The sequence below is a fragment of the Neolamprologus multifasciatus genome, chromosome 7 (assembly GCF_963576455.1).
Source record: "Neolamprologus multifasciatus chromosome 7, fNeoMul1.2, whole genome shotgun sequence".
NCBI classification, from domain to species: Eukaryota; Metazoa; Chordata; class Actinopteri; order Cichliformes; family Cichlidae; genus Neolamprologus; species Neolamprologus multifasciatus.
This window is the reverse complement of record NC_140445.1, coordinates 6,250,750-6,274,601: the sequence shown is the minus strand read 5'-3', so window position 1 is coordinate 6,274,601 and position 23,852 is coordinate 6,250,750. Positions and strand designations below refer to the sequence as shown.

The following is a 23,852-nucleotide window of genomic DNA, read 5'->3' as shown; positions in this document are numbered from 1 at the left end:
TGTTATTAAAAACTCTAGAATCACACATTAATTCTTTGAAATGGTTATTATTGGTTACCATGTAAATTTCCAGTCTTCTGATTTCATAGTGACCATTCTACTTCCTGTGTTAAAAAAATCCACAGATAGCTAAATCCAGTGTCAATAGCTAGCAAGTTAGCCTTTAGCTAGCTGCTAATCACTATAAGGTGCTAAAGTTATCTAATTTCAGTCAAAGTCCTTCTTTAAATTGTGCAAATAAGTGACAGGGCACATGAAGCTGGCAGTTGCTAATGCACGCCATGGCTGATGCCAGTCATTACATTTTCCTGGACAGCTTTCCATTTTGAGGTGTTTTTATCTTGTGACCCCCTTTAGCTGAATACCAAAATGTTTGGCTTTGACAACTCATCATGAATTCACATGAATCAGTCCAGCATCTGTTTTAGCTTGCTCTGTTTTTTTTTAATGAGTGTGGGCTGGGAATTCAGAAATAGAAGCATCTCACCGAATGTAGCCACCTCTCCGTATGTCTCCCTCCCTTTCTCTGATAGCTAGGCGCCTCTGCTGTGGCAATCACAACAAAACAAGTCGAGCATACACAGGGGTTGTGGAGTACTTGTTTTATTTCTTTTTCATTCACTATATCTTCAAATGAACTATACAAAAAATTTAACACGGAATGTGAAGCTTATTTAAAATAAGTTTTCTTTTTATTGGAATAGTGCGCTATTCTGACATAGAACTGTTTTTAGGTTAGAGAAGCATTTAAAAGCAGTTGTTTGGGACTGCCTCAGACTACTGTAACTCAATGGATCTCTGTATATATGGTTACTTGAGCATTACACAAGTATATCTGGCTTAAGCATTGCCTTTACATGATCAGATCAGAGTGACTATAAAGGGATGGAGGGGCAGAACATCCAAATCAGCCACTTGAGGCTGGCTGCTAAAACTAGCAAACATAAACATTTTTAGAGCCTGGTGTCTGCCAGACATAATCTATGGTTACAAACCCTGTGGTTACAAAAAGACTTCTAGTTTTATAAGTGTGTAGGAAATTTCCCTTGGCTATTTTACTTTGCGACATCAATTTAGCTAGTTTCATAGATGGTATAAAAGACATTGCCACAATAATATATTAGGATATAATCCCAATATGTGTACAGTTTCAGTCAGATCTACACCAGAAAGGCAATGACGAAAATGCTGTACTATATGGGCATTCACAAACCAATGGGTTTTAATATAATTTCATAAAATTTATGTCTATATTTTATATGCAATTCATAGTGCCAAGACAGGCTGTGTACTAAGCATAAACATATCGAGCACAATGTCTTTTTGTTGCCTTCTGAATGAAAATTTTCTGCAAATTATGTCACTTCATGTCCTTTGTACTAAAAATGCTAGCACTTGACTGTCTGTGTGATATGTTCACAAAGTTTATGGATCTTGCTAACAAAGCTAGCAAATACTAGCTGATAGTTTAGCTCTCCAACCCTACTGGTGGTGGTCAGAGGGCCCGGTGGCGCCAGTGTCCGGCAGCCTCGCCTCTGTCAGTGCGCCCCAGGGCAGCTGTGGCTACAATGTAGCTTGCCATCACCAGTGTGTGAATGTGTGTGTGAATGGGTGAATGACTGAATGTAGTGTAAAGCGCTTTGGGGTCCTTAGGGACTAAGTAAAGCGCTATGCAAATACAGGCCATTTACCAAATACAGGCCATTCCAACCCCTCCATTGCTACTGCTTGCCAGATAGAGTGTACAAACCATCTTTTATGGGCAGTATATTATGGTGAGTCAGAGATGAGCAGTCATGCCATATTTGAAATCAAAGCTAATAGAGACATTAGTAGTGAATGGCCACTTAGAAGCCTTAATATTGATATGCTAAATTGATTGTTTTCTATGGCAAAAGCTTGCTTGTTGATCCACAGCTTTCCTGCTCAAATGGCATTTGTTTGATGTCAATTCATCCAGAAGCTAAATATTACATTCTGGACCAGAGTATGAATCCCTTTGACTCTGCTGATTCCCTCACTTTTAATCCCTAAATACATAAAACTCTCTTCAGTAAAATAACTGAATGCATATCAGATATAGACTATCCATTTCTTTGGTTCAGAAATGATTGGTACCCAGAGGATAGATCTTAATGATGGTGGTGACTACTTAACTTTTATATCTTGCATCAGAAGTATGGGGGAAATCTTTATATGTGTGTTTCTCATCATACAGTATAAACCTTCTTCTGGCTGCTTTCTTTAGTGGTTGCCATAGCAGATCATTTGCCTCCATCTCACACTGTCCTTAGCATTCTTATTTTTATGTCCACATTTGTCACATCCATGAATCTTCTCTGTGGTTTACCTCTTTCCAAATGTCTGGTAGGTCCATCTTCAACAGCGCTTGAGTAATATATCTGCTATCCCTCCTCTGCACTTGCCCAAACCATCTCGGGCTCACTTCCATCATACAAACCTTCCCTTTCAATCTGGCTCTTATCCTTTTCTCACAAATCTGTTGGAGTTGGTGGAGATAACACTCATCTTCACCAACTCCAACCTGCCTGCATTCTTTACTTCATCTCTCTTGCACATTATCCCTTTTATTGAATGGCTGACCCCGGGTATTTTAACTACGCTACCTTCACAACCTCTCCTCAGTTTATCTTCACTTTTTTGTTTCAAAAAAACAACTGTCACTCCTACCGCACACCTCACCACTGTTCTGCTGTCCTCATACATTTCCTGCACCACCCTCACATGCAGTACTTCTATGCAACTCCCGACTTCTTAAAGCAGTATCACATTTCCTCTCTCGGCATCTTATCATATGCTTTCTGTAGATCCACAAAAACAGTGCAACGGCTGACCTTCTCTATACCTTTGCCTCAACACCATACCCCATACCCATGGTGTGCCTCATCCTGCTGCAGTTACTCTGCACATGGCCGTTGCTCTTAAAACAGCACACTTCATCTCCACTTTTTAGGGATCCTCTCACTCCACATGATTGTGAAACATCAATCTGGTTCAAACAGTCCAGTGCCTTCTCTCCTATACATAGCTGTCATTGTATATCTAAATTATTGTAGATTGAGCCACACTGAGCCTTGATATTTTCTTTTAACAGTTAGATGTCTCTACATTGTAACCATTTATGATAAACAATTCGATTGATGGCCATAAGATTTGATGGACACCTTTCTACTCCCCTCAGGACCAACTGAAAAATGACTTATGGTTGTTCAACCTTTCATCCACCACCTCATTAGCACGGTTTTAATAGTTTTGCAATTTTCATTAGTTTTTATTTTTATTTAGTTTTGACTTCAGATTTTCAATTTTATATCAGTTTTAATTAGTTTTTACCAATTGTTTGCTAGTTTAGTTTAGTTTTTATTTTTTTTGAAAATCCTTAGTTTCAGTTTAGTTTTGATTAGTTTCAGTTATAGTTTTAGTTGTGTTTGCAATAATTAAGTGTAACAAAATCCCAGTTTCATCATATCAGTCATTCTGCTCATCCTTGGGTATGTTGCTATTCCAGCTACCATACTGCACCCTGGACAGGTCGCCTGTCTGTCGCAGGGCTAACATGCAGAGACAGACAACTCACATTCCCACCTATGGGTTCTTTAAATAAATAAATAAAGGCAGATGAACAACCATTGATACCAGGCAACTATAAAATGTATATCTTGGCCCCAATGAGACTATTAACTCTCGCAGCACCGGGTGTTCGTAATTTTGGTTCAAGTGAATTGATAAACTTTTTGAAGGTAATTGACTCACACAGTTGTGTAGATATCCCCGTCCTGTTGTCTCGGGATGCATCACGCTGCCTTGCCTGGGGTTAGCTATTGTTTTCTGGGGATGAGGGTTGAGTGTGCTCCATTACCTTCTCAAAGTAAGCTAGGTTAGCCTTCTTGTGTGAGCTTTTCAAGTGCACTTTAAGGTTTGTGTGATTTTTTTTCCCTTTAGAAATGTCCCTCATAATTTGTCTGTTTCCACTACAAGACACTTGCTTTATCCAAAACACAGTCATATTCAAAGTAATCCCAAATTGGACTCTGGCGCTTTCTCCCGACTTTTCCTGACATGATTCTGTGCGTGGACGGAGCAGCAACACAGACGACTCGACTAACGTACTGCCACCTGCTGGCATAATGAGACACAGCAAGAAAAAAATCTGGAAACTAAACTTCATTTTCACCCTTGACTACTGTATGACACGCACACATCAATGAAAACTAAACACATTTTTGCTATAAATTCAGTTAATTTTAGTTAGTTTTGTGAACACTCATTATAGTTTTAGTTAGTTTTCCTTTTTTTGTTTTTATTTTTATTTCCGTTAACGAAAATGTTTTTTCACTTCTAGTTTTCGTTATTTCGTTAGTTTTCGTTAACGATAATAACCTTGCTCATTAGGGACTTTGTGGTTTTTAAATTATGTCTAGTGCTATGTTAAGAGATGTCATTACAATTTTGCTTTATTTTACAAGACTTTTATCAAGTGTATCTTCAATTTAAAACACCTAGTACACAAAGCAGACCATACCTCTACGAGCGGGTGCCAGTGTGCGATTGGCTTCCGTGGGTACGTCAGCATCTCACTCCAGTGGTCTCGCCCAAGACTCTCGGCCTCACTGCCTACCCTGCATACCCCGATCACTTCATTATGCCCAACCCTGGAGGACAGAAAAAACAGCACCCACAGAGACTCTAAAATGTTCTAAAATGTGCCGGCGTGTCACGTGAGAGTGCTAAATGTACAGAGGTAACTCACCGATCATAATCCATGACAGCTATTAGCAGGCTGATCTGGTCAATGCTCTCAGGAGGAACATCAAACACAATGGCCTCATTGTACACTGGGTTCAGAGTGTTACGCTTAGTCGACGTCTTTCTCTTCTTTAGCCTTCGACCATCACACATCAGAGACACTTTCACATATGGATCTGAGAAGAGAAAAGGTGTTAAGACTGAAGAAATAATTAAACAGATATACACACACTAATGCATGCATACCTCATCTTCCTACACCACCTCTTATTGGACACACTGTACTGTTGATCGGCACCCACCTGAGGCTCCAGTGATGTCCATGGCTTTGAGGTTTCTGGCTTTGATAATTGTGATGGTAAGCCTGCCAGCCGTTGGGAGATAGCACAGTGAGAACATCAGCTCTCCAAGGTCCACATTGTCCTACAAACAAATATATTGTGTTTCTATATTAGCACTGCACATCATCAACTTTAATGAACTTTTTAGATTCAACACTACAGTCACAGATGGAACACACAGGGATCTGTATATTGGCAGTTAAGAGGTTTGGTGATAAAATTATACTATATGGGTAACGAAAAGCACAACTGCTGTTAGAACAAACATGAAAGAATAGGAACCAAACTAAAACTAAGAGACATCTATTTCAGGAAACCGATCATGGATAAAAGCAGCTTTGGTTAAGGGTTTATAATGAGCAGCACAGTCAAAGCGGATCCAACATGTAACACCAGAGGAACTTCACATATGGATCGTGGCTGAAACGCGGAAGCCTTTCAGAATCATGTCTGGATGATTCATCATTAATCACTAATCACCTACAGCGTTACTGTATCCCGGCGCCCATGTGCACACTGATTTGGAATAATTGTTGCATTTCTTAATCGGTCTGTGCTAAAATGTGTGGAATCTACAATCAAGTTTGAGCTACTACTAAGATTATAAAAACTTCACTGCTTCTGCTTCTTATTCACATTCATGCATATGCCAAACTCTTTTCCCAATTAACACATCTGAAAATAACGTGTGATGGTGTGACAGTGAGCAGCGCGTTTACGAGGTACAAGCACTGACAAGATTTATCACAGGGAAACTCTGATTTCTATTTTTAAGCCTCCTCTCACATATCTGGCTGGTAGTTAGCTTCATGTTAGGAAACCTTAGAAATTAAGTGATATATTTAGGAAAAGGTGTTTGTTTTTTTTGCAGTTTTTAAAATAAGAACTAAAAATACAAGTTTCAATGGATAGGGTAGCACATGCGTCGTCCAGGACCTGTGACATTCTCAGTGGGCGATGAGTTGATTCATCACACGTGTTGCTGAGGCGAAATCTACCTCCAGCACCGCGTTGTTGGTGTAGCTGTGAGCCTCGGGCATTAATGATATGCAGCTTATGCAGCCTTCGAGGTTTAACACACAAATTGGGGCACAAGCACAGGAATGCACACTCTGACACTCACATAAAGGTAAGCGTGTGCGGGGAAGGTAGATCAACTAGCCCTTCAGCTCACTACAGGATAATGTGATTTCCTTCTCCTATTTCACGCATACACACACACACATACACACATACTAAAGTTTTCAGACTATAGGATGTCGGTCACTACTCTTATGAGCACTCAAATCAAGCCTGCGGTTGAGATTATGGTCACTTGCGCTGGGCCAATGAAATTAGAGTGGTACTTTAAAGCGCTCCAATAAAGCAGAGAGAGCATATGGACGGTCCATCTTCTCCAATTATAACACTAACACCTGCTCTCCCTCAGGAGCAGCCAGGCTTTATCTATGAGCCTCTCTCTAGCTGTGTCTTTCATGATCACTCTCCTCTCGTTCATCGTTCTGCTTCGTCCTTCCACTTGTAGCCTGTCTTTAAAGTGTCATGTTTAACATTCTGATATGATGAAATAAACCACTCTGTTTGATATTTCTTAGACATAAAAAAGCATATGAAGCACTTTCCTTATGTGCTGCACCAAAAAGCAACTTTTTCTACTGGTAATGAGAAGCAAAGAACCATCCATCCATTCGCTTCTGCTTCTCAGGGTTGCTGGAGCCTATCCCAGATGTCTTAGGGCGAGAGGCAGGGTACACCCTGGACAGGTCGCTAGTCTGTCGCAGGGCCAACACATAGACAAAGACAACCATTCACGCTCACATTCACACCTATGGGCAGTTTAGTGTTTCCAATTAACCTATCCTCATTAACTGCATGTCTTTCGACTGTGGGAGGAAGCCAGAGTACTCGGGGTGAACCCACACAAACATGTCTTGATGCATTCTCAATCATCCAAGAAAATAAATCTCCAAAAGTTGGACGTAGCGTTTTCTGGGAGAAACGTTTCGTCACTCATCCAAGTGACTTCTTCAGTCTCAGCTGACTGCAGGTTTCCCCAATCTTATAAACAGTATATTTGCATAATGACTGAAACCAGCCCACTGAAGGAACAATGGGCTGTGAGGTCAGTTCCTTAATCATAATTAACTGGGAATTCCTGACCTTCCTGAATTCCTAACCTCACAATGGGCTGGTTTCAGTCATTATGCAAATGTACTGTTTATAAGATTGGGGAAACCTGCAGTCAGCTGAGACTGAAGAAGTCACTTGGATGAGTGACGAAACGTTTCTCCCAGAATACGCTACGTCCAGATGAACAGAATCAACTTTTGGAAACCACACAAACATGGAAATTAAACTCAGGACCTTCTTGCTGTGAGGCAATAGTACATGCTAACATGTCACCGTGAAAGAACCACGTCTTAAATATATCTTTTATGACACATGGCACATAGACTGGTTCTTATATAGTGCTTTTCTACTCTATCTTGAGCACTTTACACAACTTGCACATTGACACAGCACTTTTTTTTCTACTGTTTCTGGGTGCTTCCTAACTAACATCCACACTCCGATCGATGCGTCGGAGAGCTACATGGGGTTAGCATCTTGCAGCGTCTTGTACTTGGCATGCAGACTAGAGCAGACTGGGACCGAACCACCAACCGTCCAGTTAGTAGGTGACCTGCTCTACCACCTGAGCTACAGCCACCAAAACAGCACATAGTGGAATGTTAAACAACTTTAAACAATAATTTTGTGCTGTGACAATAAGAGTCCCTGTCATTTGCTGTTGTTGTGGTAGTAGACCGTACTGTTTGGCTGCCTGATACTGCAGAGCATCACAGAAGTACTGAACAATTGCACTCCAAGGCAATAGAGTTATTCCTTCCATTAGACAAGAAACGTATTGCTCTTTTACTTTATTAAGCAGATTTGTTGTTAAATTATTCATGTAAAATAAAGTGGGTGCCCAGAAATGCTATCCTAATATTTAGGACCTGTAAAGTTCTCATTGCTCAGCCATATATGTATATAAATAATTTTACAAACGTGAACTGACTTGACAAAGATTTTGTTTTTACTCAACTTTATACGGCCTACCCATTTCACATGCTTTATTGACATAATTGTATTTTGTACTTCTATAAACTGAATCTGACTGCAAGCAGCTGCAATTTGTACTCAGAAATTTCCCTTCCATTTGTAGATTGAGAGTCATTTTTTTCTTCCATCACAAATGCCACTTAGACTGTGAAAAACTCCATTCTTCTTTTTTTTAACAATCACTGTATCCATGGCAAACTGATTACAGTTTTACTGTCTCATTAGATCTCCACAGCTTTAAACAAAGCTTTCATTCATGCTTCTTCTACTATATATTTTACTGACTATATATATATATATAGAGAGAGAGAGAGAGAGTTCTTTGTTCTTTGGGTCTTCGCTCCTATATACATATATAGATATGTCAATGAATCATTGCGTTAAGGTTATTGTGCTCTGTAATGGGAGGTTTTCAGTTTCCCCAGTTCTCTTTCTTCTCTCCCTTTATCTCCTTACTCAATTACTACTCTCAGGTGTAGTAATGGGTCAGGTTCTTTGGATGGCCTGCCCTGTGAGTAGTGGGGTGCTGGGCTCTTTAGCGGTCAAACTCAAGCTATGCCATATTTAAGGACCAGGTGGTGCTCATATTTCTCGCCAGATCATTATTGCCTATGGTGGTGATCGGGCCCTCTGCTGTAAACCAAGTTTTCCTTGTGTGTGTTCAGTCTGAGACCATGCTCTTTTATCTCCATCCCAGTTTGAAGAACAACAGCTGAAGACAGAGTACTCCATCTTCCCCAGCCTGAAAGATCTCTAGTTTCTCTCTGCCACACTTACCTGCTTAACTCCAGCCAGTCACCTTCTGTTTGGAGGAAGATTTGCTTTGCTCACTTGCCTGCCTGCTCTCTTCTGCTTATTCATTTCCTTCTCTTTCCCTCTGGACTCCATTGGCTGCCTGTATACTCCCCTGCAGTCAGCTGCTAAAGATAACCAAGTACTTCATACTCACGTGGATCTCAGCTAACTCCTGTTTCCCTCTCCGACAGCAAACTTTGACCCATTCCTATAGAGCAGCACTTACCCGATTCGGTTACTTTGATTAATTATTTGGTATTGTTGCTGTAATAATGATCTGTAAGCTAACGTAAGAGTCCTCCTTTTGAGTCTTTTTTCCAATTCATTATGACAGAACGATTTGGCCATGCGTGCAGCTGTGTCCCATGTTTTGTTGTTGGTTGGCCAACATGAGCAGCTTGTCAGCTGAGTGGCTACAAGTAGTCCACCAATGGCTCAAATGAACAAAAAGAAATGGCGAAATAAATGAAATGAACAGTGCAATTCAAATCATGAGCTGACACAGCCTTGCTCCACTGAACCCACAGGCATGCCTCAGATGGTTGAAGCTGAACCCCTGGTCCTGCCCTCCATCTGTTCCATCTCCTGAACCCTTTGGACGTCATTTGGGTTGTTGTGGATGGTTTCCTTTGCAATGGTTACTGTTGTTTAGCTAAACATCTTGCTCCTTTACAAATGATCCCTCTTAAATGCACCACTTAATGGGTTTGCTTATAGAGGTAGGGCTCTCCAGTGGGCAGAATCTTACCCAAACATTAACCCTGTTGAGTCCTTCATTTATGAATGATTTGTGGAGGATTCAGGATGGTTTTTGACCATCCTTTTCATGAGGAAGAGTCAGCAAGGAGGGTTTAAAATTTATGTCAAGTAAGTAAAAGTGTGCAGCAATTTCGGTTGAGTTTTGGATGCTGAAACGAGAGTATATGTTCTATCAGGTATGAGCTATCTTCTCAAGGTGACCCTGCCAGTTTGGATCATTTAATCTCATTAACCATAAAAGTTAACTATCACCAGCAGAAGCAGGTTCTGGAGAGAAACCTTAAATTCCAGTTATCCGCTGTCCATGGTTCCAACCACCCGATCCTCTCTAACGTCCACTTCCGGTGTCAGTGCTACGGGCTCTCTAAAGGATCATTCTGAGGAGTCAGTGCAACTCAGCCATGCTTAAACTAACTTTGCAAGAATTGCAGAAAAGGATCAAGGCTAAAATCTGCATCTACTGTGGCCAACCCGGCCATTTCATTAGCCCCAGGAGGCCAAAAGAAAATGCCTCCCAGGAGAAGTGGGGATGTTGGTGTAAAGCACCCAATTTAAAACTGTTTCTAAAATGTTGTTGCCAGCATCCTTCTGTTTTATTCAGGATTCTGTGACTTTCCAAGCTGTAATTGACTCTGGAGCTAAACAAAGCTTGTTAGACAGTCAATTTATTCAGAAACTTGGAATACCACAAAGCTATTAACCACTTTTCTCTGGTCAATTGCTATCCCTGCCAGTTCCTAGTCACTCTCTGTCACACATAGCTCTGGATCTTGTTACTGGTCTGCCTCCTCTGAAGGCAACTATATAATGCTCACCCTTATCAATGGATTTTCTAAAGCTGCTCCTTTTATAGCATTACCCAAGCCCCGTTTGACCACAGAGACTGCTCAACTACTTGTCCAGCATGTGTTCTCCCATTTCTGTTGATACAGTATCAGATAGGGGCCTTCAATTAATCTCCTAAGTAGGGAAGACTTGTTGTGGGGCATTTAGACCTAGTGTTATTAGCTTGTCTTCAGGGTTCCATCTCCAATCAAGCAGCCAAACTAAGAGACCAAATCAGGAGTTAGAAGCTGGATTACGTTGTCTTGTTTCTTCAAATCCTACCTCCTGTATTAACTATCTAACTTGGATTAAATATGCTTGTAACACTTCCACCTCTGCAGTTACTGGAAGCTCTCCTATCATGACCTCTTTTGGGTAACAACCCCCTTTGTTTCCTGCCCAAAACTCATGGTCTCAAGAAATTGTTTTCCTTTTTGTGGGCTGGGTTACCTTCGCTTCAGTGATCACACCTGTTGCCCGTTCCTGTTCCTGCAGTGGAGTACCCGAGTCTGTTATTCCTACTAGGGCTGGGCGATATGACCCAAAATTCATATCTCGATATTTTTTAGCTGGATGACGATATAAGATATATATCTCGATATTTTTTTTAAAGCCACAAGGTAAGAACAAAAAGAGAGTTCTTAGTCAAAGCTGTGTCCCAGATGTCACACGGGCACTTATTAACATACAGAGTAGATGTACATGAAAAAAAAAGGATTTTAGGCCGTACATGGCGTTAGCGTGGTTAGCGTGGTTAGCGTGGTTAGCGTGGTTAGCTCGTTAGCGTGGTTAGATCGTTAGCGTGGTTAGCTCGTTAACACGTTGACGCCGTCCAGCCCCACGCACGGGGCGATGCGCAGTAACTCGTTAACGGAGATTTGCCGTGTCCATCTTGTCGCTGCCTGCGGGTGAAGCGATGGGGGAGGAGGGGGGAGTTGTGTTCAGTGAAGGAGAGGCGAGGCCGAGTAACGTTGCGTAAAGACAAAAGTGGACGAAAGAGAGGCAAACTTGTGGCTCCACAACTATTATTATAACGTAACATAGACTATATCGATATAAAAGATATTGTCACATCTTATAGCTCGTATAAAAATATATCGATATTTTTAAAAAACTCGATATATCGCCCAGCCCTAATTCCTACCTTTCATTAGACGTTAGATGTTTCTTGTTTCTGGAATAAAAATCTGTAAACTGCCACAATCTGATTGTGACAAATTCTCTGTGTACTATATGCACTCCAGTGTTATTTATGATTACAATCAAATTTTCAAGATTTTTCTTTTCTTTTTCACCTTTTCAGTTTGAATAGTAAAAGAAATGAAAACTACAAGGACCAAAAAGTAAGCATCAGAGCACTTGACTCCCTTAAACACTGGAGATCCTGTTACATGAGAGCCAGTCAGAAGTACAATATATCTGCCTGGATGAACATGGTGGAAATAAATAAATCACTGACTAGGCTGAACTTCAGCTGCATAGATAAATACACCCTGGCAGAATCAGGTTAGGCAAAAGGATCCTTCATAACTTCCAGTCGAGTAAGACTAGTGTAAGACTTTTATCTGTAAAGAAGCAAACTAAATCCATTGCAACTTATAAAGGAAAAGTTGCTCTGTCACATGGGTTCCAGCAGAGATGCATCCATAGATCTGAACATTTCTTCCTCTGGCACACTGTGCATAAAATGTATGTTTACTCTAGTCAATCTAACATTAACAGACTGATTTGCCCATTCCTAACTTTTTTTGCTCTCTCTGAAAGGTTTTGCTTCTTCAGCCTAATGGCTTGTGAGTCAATTGTCCAATTACCTCTGAGATGTTAGTACTAGAAAGTCCATATTACCTTTTATAGCCACTATGTTACAACTTTGGCAATTTAGCTTTTTACCCTCTTCAACAGGATATTTTAGAGGGTAAAAACATCTGCTGAGAATAGAGGACTTGGAATGCCAATATCCTATCTGCTCCTCTGAGGAAAGACTGCTAATATATATATATATATATATATATATATATATATATATACATACACTGAATGGGATATTATTTGTTTGAGGATGGTGAGGATGTCCAAGACTGTTTTATAGAGTAGATACATACCTTTCAGGTCAATCACATACACTCTCAGCGCTTTTAGCAAGTACACGTTTTGAGTGCATGCATGAACATGAAGTAGAATTTACCAGTAGTAAATTCTGGTAAATTCAGGCTGCAGGTCACAGTGGCTCTGAGCTCTTTATTGTCCTTGCCGTCCCCAAAAATCTTTCGCTAAGAAGAAAGAGGACAGAGACGTCTATGTGGCAAAACGTCATCTGCTGGAAAGCAAATAATTCAAGGAAGCTGCATAGCTCAAGGGAGAAAATACAGATAACATATAGAAAGGGCTTGTCAAGGTTTTGAGTCCCCAACCCAGAATTTTGAGTTTTCTTGGGCTTTAAATTTTATTTTTTTTATATCTTTTGGCTTTGTTCTTAGTTATTTATTGTTTAACTCGAGTCTTAGCTCTTTGTTCCAGTTTTTGTTTCCATTAGTATAGTTTAGCTGGACAGCATGAATTTTCAAAATCTTATGTAACTAACAAAATTATTTAAATGTAAAGGTAATAGTGGGGTGGCTGTAGCCCAGGAGGTAGAGCAGGTCACCTACTGATCAGTTCAATCCCTGGTTCCTCCAGTCTGCATGCCAAGTATCCTTGGGCAAGATACAAATCCCACGTTGTTCTCCGGTGCGTCCATCGGAGTATGAATGTGTATGAAGTTAGGAAGCACTCAAAGTTTAGAAGAAAGTGAATGTGGCATGTTGTATAGAGCGCTTTGAGTACTTTGGGAGAGTAGAAAAGCGCCATATAAAAATCAGTCCATTTACCATAGTGTAGCTGAAGCCTTAAACATTAAGACAAGCTAAGGTAATGCTATTAGCAAGATTGTTCTTTAAATCATATTTAATGATATTTACTCTATTTTGTTCTTTGTAGGTCATTTCATTCAGCGAATAATAACTTTTCTTTCAGTCAGTTCAATTCAATTTTATTTATATAGTGCCAAATGAAAATAATCAAAACTCAAGGCGCTTTATACTGTAAGGTAAAGACCCAACAATAATATAGAGAAAACCCCAACAATCATAAGAGGACGTGGCAACAGTGGGAAGAAAAAACTTCCTTTTAACAGGAAGAAACCTACGGCAGAACTAGGCTCAGCGAGGGGCGGGGCCATCTGAGTTCAGGGTGAGGGTGGGAGCCAGAGATAAATAATAACTTATAATAAATGTAGATTGGTCTGTAAACACATAGAAAGTGAAAAGAGATGAGTAAAGACAAAACTCCCAAAATAACTGAAGCAGTTCAGTCAGTAAGCTTTTTAGTTTTAGGCAAATGTTATGCAGAACTTCCTTTTCACCCATTTGGTAATCCACTGATGAAAACGAAAAGTATGCGTCTTGATATATAATCTGGCCATTTTAACCTTTTCCTAATTCATCATAACTAAAATCCCCGTATGTATAATATCTTTTTTTTAATATGGCTGAAGTCCTTTGCAGTGCTACTGAAAAATAGAAGACAAAGTGAAGCTGCATTCCTTCCTATGCCAGCAAAGCATTCCAGAGTAGGATTTCAAAAGCTGCTCCAGTAATTAATTACATTAACAGCAACAACAACAACATAACAAGTGTTATAACTCTGACACAAATTCACAAAACATCTTTCTGTTACTTGCTTGGGGCTATAAAAACTCTAAAAATATGTTAAATTTAATTAAAAATCAACATGCTAGAGTAACAGGTTCAACCTCTTGAGAATTTGCTCTTATGCCTAACCTTATATACATAACCAATAAGATGGCTCTGATGTCTATAAGCATGCAACTCAGAAACATGTATGCATTAGAATCCAGTGCATATGGCCTGCAATGGCTAGGGGTTCCTTCACTGCCAAGAGCCATGATTAATGCACAGACACTGTGAGAGGACCAACACGGGGTCCCAATCTGTAACCTCAAGGGAGGTAACCTAGTTCTGCTGGGGATAGTGAAAGAGGTAATAGAAACTTCATATTTTTCTTTAGACCTCCCTCATAGACCTAAACTCCTGAGACGTTCACATAGCTGTGCAGACACAAATCTGAGTAATCAGACTGATTCTCTGTAAAAAAATAAGAGAGAACAATCATTATCTATGTATTTTGTGCATGCATATAAAAACATGGGATTGTTTTAATACATTTCTGGGGTTTGACTGCTTTCTGGAAACAGAGAAGCACAGTTACACGTGTAACCTCGTTTATGGACGCCTAATCTGAAGACTAGAGAGACTCAAGTTACAGTTTGGATTAACGTTACTTGCTGTACAATACACAACAGACTTCCACTCCTAAAATCAGTCAAGCCGTCAACGTCATAATTTTTTTTTTTTTACAGAAAACAGGACAAAATTGACGTGAATGCAGCGAAATAAAAATAAAAGACCTGCCGAGCAACTTTACAAAAAATCCTTTTTAATCCTGTGAAATTTAACCAGCTAAAAGTCAGATTGGGTCATATTAAGATATATGGAGAAAATACTTTACAAAAAATTTACAAAATGTTGCAACTCAACATGATCTCGCTCTCTTCCTGTTCTTCTGACATTAAAAAAATAGAAAATGTGGTTTCCACAGTAAATTGATAGAATAGTGTATAACTATGATTTCCTAGTGATAAGCAAGAGTGAGATTGTTTTACTGTCTCTGTTCACCCACTTGTATATCACTGTGACGACAGTGGCTCTCAGAGAGTTGAGTCAGTGGACACAATATAAACTATGTGATGGAGGTCTTTGTAAATGGCCTGTATTTGAATAGCGCTTTACATATCCAGTCATCCACCCATTCACACACTGGTGATGGCAAGCTACATTGTAGCCACAGCCACCCTGGGGCGCACTGACAGAGGCGAGGCTGCCGGACACTGGCGCCACCGGGCCCTCTGACCACCACCAGCAGGCAACGGGTGAAGTGTCTTGCCCAAGGACACAACGACCGAGACTGTCCAAGCCGGGGCTCGAACCGGCAACCTTCTGATTACAAGGCGAACTCCCAACTCTTGAGCCACGATCGCGATTTGTGTATCCATTTACCAGTTGATTTCATTCATTTTCTAGAGGCTTACATGTCCGTTGTTTTACGTGTGTTGAGTGTGATCTTTTTCATACAGGGCTCTTTCTGGTCTATTCTCGACTTGATGTGACACAGGTTAAAAATATACTTCAGTGATAACCAAACTCAACCTAATAACGACCACATACAGCTTCACCAATCCAAACAATCCATCTGCCAAAGTTGGTGTTCTTGTTCAAAAAACCCATTCACCAATTCAAAAAATAGAAAGTGACTTCTAATTCAGCCTTGCAGCTTGAAATACAGGTGATTCAGTCAAATAGAACCTGTATTAATGGCACTGTTTCATTACAACTAAAGCTCACTTATGATTGAGTTTGACATCTTGAACGATACTGTATATCCTCTTGCTTAAAACGAAAAGATCCCTGAGTTGCTAAAGGTAAACTATGCAGAGTTGGAGATGTCTGTCAGTGTCCATTTGTATCTATGGTGTTAAGGTGGATGGTTAAAAAGGCATTATATCTAGAAAGTGGACGCCTTATGACTTGGACATACAAGACAGGACAGCTATACATCACATATTGAACGTCTCAGAGGAGGGCCTGACCCAATTACACTGACCTTATTTAGTTGGCAATGCTGTTGAGTCTGCGCAGTGTTGAAACAATATTTGTGAACCAACGAGATTAGTATGTGTGTGTTTATGAGGTGGGAGTGTTGTCCCACTGCGTCTTTGCATCACTGTAGTTAACGAGGCACAAACAGGTCAGAACTGGTTTAACGCTGGCCCAGCTAACGATCATTTTCTCGCTTTGAACTTAATTAGTTGATGAGGAGCAGCTGCGTTGGCCTTGTAAGTTTCAAAGCCTCAAAATTAGGCTGAGTGGTGGTCACACTCCAGACACTTTGGCACACATGTTCATATGCACTGTATTTGTCAGATGCTTTTCTAAAGACGTGCAAACGTATGGGCCTCTTTTATAAACAGAATCACAGACAAAAGCAGGTACACACGTCTAATACACACTACCATCTTCAGCTATGTAAACACTCTTAATTAATCATTTGCATGTAAAAATGCTGCTTGCAACAGTTATTAGACAAGGGAACAGAAACAACAAAGAAAAATCACAATTGCACTGAATGCTCAGTTGATACAGGAGTTGCATAATAGGATAAAAGGACATGTTCTGTTTGGTGGACACTTTGGTTCTGGAAATCCTAGAGTATTTAAAAGTAGAATGGGAGGCAGAGCCTTCAGTTTTCAGGCCCCTCTTCTGTGGAACCAGCTTCCAGTTTGGATTCAGGAGACAGACACTATCTCTACTTTTAAGATTAGGCTTAAAATGTTCCTTTTTGCTAAAGCATATAGTTAGGGCTGGACCAGGTGACCCTGAATCCTCCCTTAGTTATGCTGCAATAGATGTAGGCTGCCGGGGGATTCCCATGATGCATTGAGTTTTTCCTTTCCAGTCACCTTTCTCACTCACTATGTATTAATAGACCTCTCTGCATTGAATCATATCTGTTATTAACCTCTGTCTCTCTTCCACAGCATGTCTTTTATCCTGTCTTCCTTCTCTCACCCCAACCGGTCGCAGCAGATGGCCCCGCCCCTCCCTGAGCCTGGTTCTGCCGGAGGTTTCTTCCTGTTAAAAGGGAGATTTTCCTTCCCACTGTCGCCAAAGTGCTTGCTCATAGGGGGTCATATGATTGTTGGGTTTTTCTCTGTATCTATGAAGCGCCTTGAGGCGACTTTTGTTGTGATTTGGCGCTATATAAATAAAATTGAATTGAATTGGAATTGCAATCAGAGCAAAATCTACTAAACTGAAAAATGTAACTCACACTATCATGTCTTTGGTTTCAGAGCAAAGGGCTGCAGCAAGAGGTAAGGGAAAAAATAAATGGTTTGACTACAAATGCATCAGCAAGGTACCTCAACAACTAATATCAAGGCACTTTATTACAGAAATGTTACAGTAAACAGTTTATGAATAGTTAATAAGGGGGGTTTGAAGCACTTTTCACACCCAGAAGCTACAGCCATCGTTTACCTGCCTGAGTGCATCTGTTCAACTTGGCGCACAACAACCTCTACACTTGTATGGTAACAGTGAGGCGTTGCTAACTGAGCTAAATGCAAACATCGTCATGCAAGCAAGCTTACAATGACAACTGATTATGTTTTGCAGGTGTATAGCATCACCGCCATGTTGGTTGCGTGTTTTATTGTGCTAAACACAAACTATTTCTGTACGACTAATGGATATGTCATTACTTTTGCAGTACAAAGACAAAGCACAGAAAACATCCACTGCATCCATAACCAAGAGCCTTGTCCTATTTTTTATTCTGTAAATTGTTTACAGGCTCAAAACGAAATTAATTATTCCACCTTTGTCCTTGACTCACTACCTGACTTAAGCATCTCTTTGTTCAAATGGCCTAATTACAGCAGCGTGAATAAGATGAATATGAACATAAAGCCTGATACCAGCTTTAAATGAAACACGGAGTTTCTCATTTGGAGTTTTTACTCTGCTAAATCTATTTGCATATCTCACCAGCCTAAAAATCTGATTATACACTAGTTTGTTTCGAGTATGTTTTGAGGAATAAATGCTATGATTTCTGTTCAATGATTAGTGTAAGGCTTAACCTCTAAACCTCCGTACACAATGAAGCAATGCTTCACTTACAAATGACTAAATATGCAGAACGGTCTTTTAATCCTAGTCCGTCCATTACGATTCCATAAACAGATTACATTTGCTCATAATCAGTGTGATCTGACACTATTTGCTAGGGATGCACCGATACCGATACTGGTATTGGGTATCGGGGCCGATACTATAAAATGTGTGTGTACTCATACTCGTAAAAGTGAACCGATACCATGAACCGATACCAACTTATTTCATTAATCAGAGGGTGGCTTGTCATTTCTGTTGTAGTTTGTTAGATTGGCCACTAGGGGGCCAATTATTATTTTATTTATTATTTATTTTATAATTTTTTATATTTTATTATTTATATAATAATAATTATTTTGTTTGTTTACAATATGGACACTCTGCAATAATTCAAAAGTTTATTTTATTCTCAAACCTAATCTGTATTTATTTTATTCCAAACAGAAGTGTTTATTTATTATTCTGAAAGCTCGAGACAGTGCCAATAGTTCAGTGATATTTTGTAAAATTACAATGTGGAGACTCTGCAATAATTTAACAGAAGTGCTTATTTTTCACTTGAAATTTTTTTGTGGTCATTTTTATTAAGATTTTATTTTTTATCGGCAGAGAATAAAATAAAACCTGTCTTCCAATTAATTGTATTTGTGTGTGTGTGTGTGTGGTAGAAGTATCGTTTTTTTGTACTCTGTATCGGCAAGTACTCAGATCCAAGTATCGGTATCGTATCGGTTTGAAAAAATTGGTATCGTTGCATTCCTACTATTTGCCCATAAACAACAACAACAACAACAAAAATGTCTATCCCATACTGTAACTCTTGTTCAACAAGAAGGGAAGATATAACAAATTCCCTGATAGGAGGATCTAACTTCCTAACTGAGTTACTCTGTGTACCAATGCTGTAGATTTATTCCAGTGAATAATGTAATATAGACAGTGTCGCTGTATCTCTGTCAAACCAACCCTAATCTTATGTGTAGATCTGGGTCACTACCCCCAAGTGTTCCCTACTGGTTTCATTAAACATTAACTGTGTCTAAGTATATTTTTATGTCTTTGCCTCTTGAAACCGCAGATGACTTCCACTTGGAGGGGAAATGAGATACAAGTCAGATGACTTATCTCCTTCCCTCTGCTGTTATAACAGGGTTTTACAGGAGTTCTTGCTCTTTTTGATTGTTTGAGCAGATTTGTCACAGACTGAAAAAAGGACAAGGGATTTTGGGAGCTACAGATAGTGTCGGTCTCGCCATCAAGTCTCATGGTACTGACAATAAATAATAAAACGTTTAGTAAATGTAATAAATGTGACCTTAATATGACAAAGAGAAGAGAGAGTAAAATGGACAGTCAAAGAATGTAAAGAAGCTAGTTCTCACCGAGGTTACATATTGTATGTTCCGGCACAGTTTTGTCTCCCGGGGAAAGTCGGAAAGATCCAAGAAGTTGTCCACCACCACTTGGCCGATCAAATCATGGCGAGAGAACCTGTCAAAGTCGTAAATACTGAAGTGTAGCTTACGATTCGACAGATCTGCGTACGCCACGGGAAAGAGGAACACTTCATCAAAAATCGGGTTGAGTGTCTTCCGGTGCACCTTGGTCTGGTGCTTGGTTTTGCGGTCGGGCAGCAGGTAGATTTTGACGTAAGGATCAGAGGTCCCTGAGAAGTCCTTGGCAGGAAGGTCCTGGGCCTTGTGGATCTTCACGATCAGCTGCTCCAGGTCAAAGTCAAACTTAAGGATAAAGTGAAGGCGCCCACAGTTAGAGGTTCTATGGCCATCTTCTGCATCTATCGAGCGCTGCTTGTAAAGTTCTGGTTTGATCCGACCCAAACCAGACAAAGACTCCTGGCGCTGGAACTGAGCAGGGTTGAAGTCGGGATTGGATAAGTTCATTTGACGACGGAAGGAGTTGTGCCTGTAACAAAGTGGTGTAATTGGAAGGCAATTCAAATTATTCAGCAAATATATTCTTAAATCTTTGCATCTACTCTCTAGCAGCTGAGGCCTGTACTACAAAGTAGGATTATGGGCTTAACAGGCTAACTTAAGGTTTAACCCTGTTTTTCAGTGTTACAAGATTGGTACACATTTTCCTTGATAACTTTTACTGCACACGTAAAATGTTCTGGAGGGGGTTATTTTTGAGATATGAGAGCAAAATATAAAAAACTAAATATTGTCACCGTTCCTTAAAGATTCCAAAGATATAGTTTCCCTGACAGTAATAGGTCCTGTAGTTCTGACAAACTATATACAATCTGTTGTTCCCGGATACGCATCAATAAATATTAAGAGCACCTTTATTTCTATGCTAAGGATGTCGTAGTGTAATCACAGCTGATGTGAAGTTTCACCTGGCATTAGTTGAATGAATGATGTCACATTGGAAGTTAACATTTGGTGTGAAAGAACCAACAGGGTAAGTGAAAAAGATATCCTGGATATCCCGAACTTGCTTTGTAGCACACATCCCTGATGTATACTGTCACTTTCCTAATTAAGAATCTCTGAACTGTGTGTGTCATCTGTATTTAACCTGTCAGCAACACTAAATACTGGACAACAGTTTTAAGAACTACTTACCGTACAGAAGAGGTAGGTTCAGTAATCTGTCTCTGAACCCTGTCCCTGGCCAGAGTGTGAGCATGGTTTTTCTCCACCTTAGTTTGCGTCTCCAGTGGGATGTCAGGTGATGTGTGGCTTATCTTCAAGGCCGACTCCGGGACAGGCACACCCGAAGGGGGCCCCGAAGGCTCCTTCACACAGCCATCTTCACTGTATTCCCTTTCCTCCCCGTCCACCTGCACAGCACACATCAGTGTCTGCATTACTGCATGCTATTAAATATATATAATGTGGGAATGCTTAATTGGACTGTTAAATTAATTTCTTGGTTGTATTTTTAAACATAAGTGCCTTAAACCTGAAATGCTTCCAGCTCTTTAAATACTTGACTCATTATCCTTTTTCTTATTTTAAGATAAAAAAAATTAAAAGACATGTACTTTTTTGAAGCATGATGTGTTCTGTTGTAGACTTATTCCTGTAGCGCGACTGCCACTAATCACGGTTAAAAATGTTATAATATGAAGCTCTAAAGACTGCCCTTCTTGGAAAATAAGTTAAAAAAAATAAGTGCATGGCAACAATCAAATAAAGAGATTGATACCTGCAAGGTTGTTAGCTTAGCATTAGAACTAGATGAAATCAAAAATAGGTCAAGGACAGTCCAGTAAGTCTTTCCTGAGTTTTTGGGATCTTATCATCGCTGTAAAGTTGGCAGACAACCACCAAAAAAGAAGCAAATCTTTTGACTGTAGCTCTGATTGATTAAGCTAACAGTTGTTTTAGCTTCCCTTTGCGCTAACATAGCTCAGACGACAAATACTCAGGATGAAATTTGTACACAATTTGAAAGCAGTGGTGGCAGTGTACTCGCACCAGTACAATGCCAAGTAGAAAACCCCAGTCAAATAGAAAATACACATTATAAAAAGGTTTCCTGTTTGTGTGTATAATTATAGTTCAAATAGCACTACTGCTTGAAACAGATGCAAAACTATGTTACTAAGTTCTCTCTTTAAGGCCATCTAATAGAGAACAGGACATTTTGGATTACTCTGGGTGATTAGATCTTTAGTCATGTAAAGGTTGAGTAGAGCTGGAATTATTTTAAGTGAAAAAACTCTACTGACCAAGAAGAATGATAAGGTTACACTGCCCAGTCCCAACAGCTTCAACAAGCCCAACAAAACTTTCAAAAGAGTAGACTCTCAAAGCAGTGTTGCCAACTCCTCAGTAAGGAAAATCGCTATTGGTTGTCCTAAAAGTCGCTAGAAGTCGCTAAATGACATCATCCCCTAATTTGCATAATTGGTCATGCTAATGTAATTGTAACCTACGCTGCTGGAGAGAGAAATAACATCGTGGACGAGACATAAAGTGAACAAAAAACGTCCTAAATGCATTTAGAATTTATTTAGAACTACAAATTAAATTTCTTTTAGCAATTATTGTTTTTTGTAATGTCTTTCACGTCTTTTTTTAGCGACTTTTCTTGGAAAAAAAGTCGCTAGGGGGTCTGAAAACTCGCTAAATATAGCGACAAAGTCGCTAAGTTGGCAACACTGTCTCAGAGATACTGCTTCTTGTACCCCTGTGCTTCTTTGTTAGCACCAATGCTAACAGGCTAGTCTCATGTGAGTTGTTTGTTTTGTAGAGATTGAATGTGACACATTTGTCAGCAAAAGTAGACCACAAACCACTTTTTATAGTCATATCTATATCATAGCAATAGCATAATTTATGCTTTTCATTACATTTTTAATATCTAGAATATATAAGAAGATAGCTGTAGTCCTGAACCGTTTTATACATTACCTTGGGTATCTGCTTTCTCACCCTGACTCGCTTGCTTCCCCTTGTATTTTAAAGAATCTTTCTTTTTAGCACGACATTCTGGCGCGACCGCTTTAGTGTCCCCGTTTGTTACACTGGCACAACTGTGACTATAATTGTCAAAGGTAAACTCGATGTAGAAAGACCAGGCTGGCAGTAGCAGAGCTGCAGAAGCGACACTGATGGTATAGATGACACCTGCTTGCAATCAGCAGCATTTCAGTTCAGGTTATCATCGTGTACCGATTAGCTGAGCAGCTCTTTGGGCTTGAGAGAAATATTGCAGTACGAGGTTGTAGTATGACCTTTAAAATGGATTTTAATTCTAATTTGGCAGTGGCTATCTAACAACATCATTACAGCACAATATCGAATATTAAACTGTGTTGTATAAGAGACAAATCATATTCTATAAAGGCCGTATTATTTTAGGAGTAATCTTGCAGTGCAAGTAGACCGATTACATACAAAAAAGCGGCATTAAGACAAAGTGAAATACAATTTTCACTGGAGATTTTTGGAGTATCTGGTTGTCGAAGATGCACACCATATCACTGTAACAACCGGGTTGGATTTTGGACGAATATGACTTTGGTTGCATGTGATATCCTCTTGTGACCCCTGGTTTCCTATCTGCATCTGTACTGTGAAATTCAATACTGGCAAATTCAAAGAAAAGTATTCTTTAAAAAAATGATTTTTACTGCTCCTTTCTGTTTACATGATATTCCCATTAAAACTAAATGTTGCTCATACAAGTAATTAACCCTGCTCTTCCTCCTTACCTCCGTGAGGACAGGTTGTTGGTCTCCTCCCAAGAAGTGTGCCCCCTTGAGGACATCTGGGAGGAAACGACCACTTAGTGGCACCCAGCACAGCTTCCATGAGACAAAGAGGGAGACGCTGAAGAGAGCCAGACCGCAGGTGGTCACCAGCAGAGACAACAGGCTCACCGATACATCTAGAGATGGAAGAGAAAAAGGAGGCGGAGATGCTCAGCGAACGGTGAACGCAGCTTTGCCTGTGAAAAATGCTGGCACAGATAAACCAAGCTCCCTACG

The 23,852-nt window shown here is 39.9% G+C and overlaps 1 protein-coding gene across 1 annotated transcript in view; it reads right to left on the bottom strand.

The window, feature by feature from the left end:
• syt9b (synaptotagmin IXb) overlaps positions 1-23,852 on the bottom strand; it is a 59,084-nt gene that overhangs the window by 6,226 nt on the left and 29,006 nt on the right. The window contains exons 2-7 of the mRNA XM_085169084.1: positions 23,577-23,752; positions 20,977-21,194; positions 19,768-20,308; positions 5,070-5,190; positions 4,772-4,943; positions 4,544-4,673 (exon numbers count right to left, since the gene is read on the bottom strand). Coding sequence (XP_085025210.1) covers positions 4,544-4,673; positions 4,772-4,943; positions 5,070-5,190; positions 19,768-20,308; positions 20,977-21,194; positions 23,577-23,752 — 1,358 coding nt within the window. The remainder of the gene's footprint in view (positions 1-4,543; positions 4,674-4,771; positions 4,944-5,069; positions 5,191-19,767; positions 20,309-20,976; positions 21,195-23,576; positions 23,753-23,852) is intronic.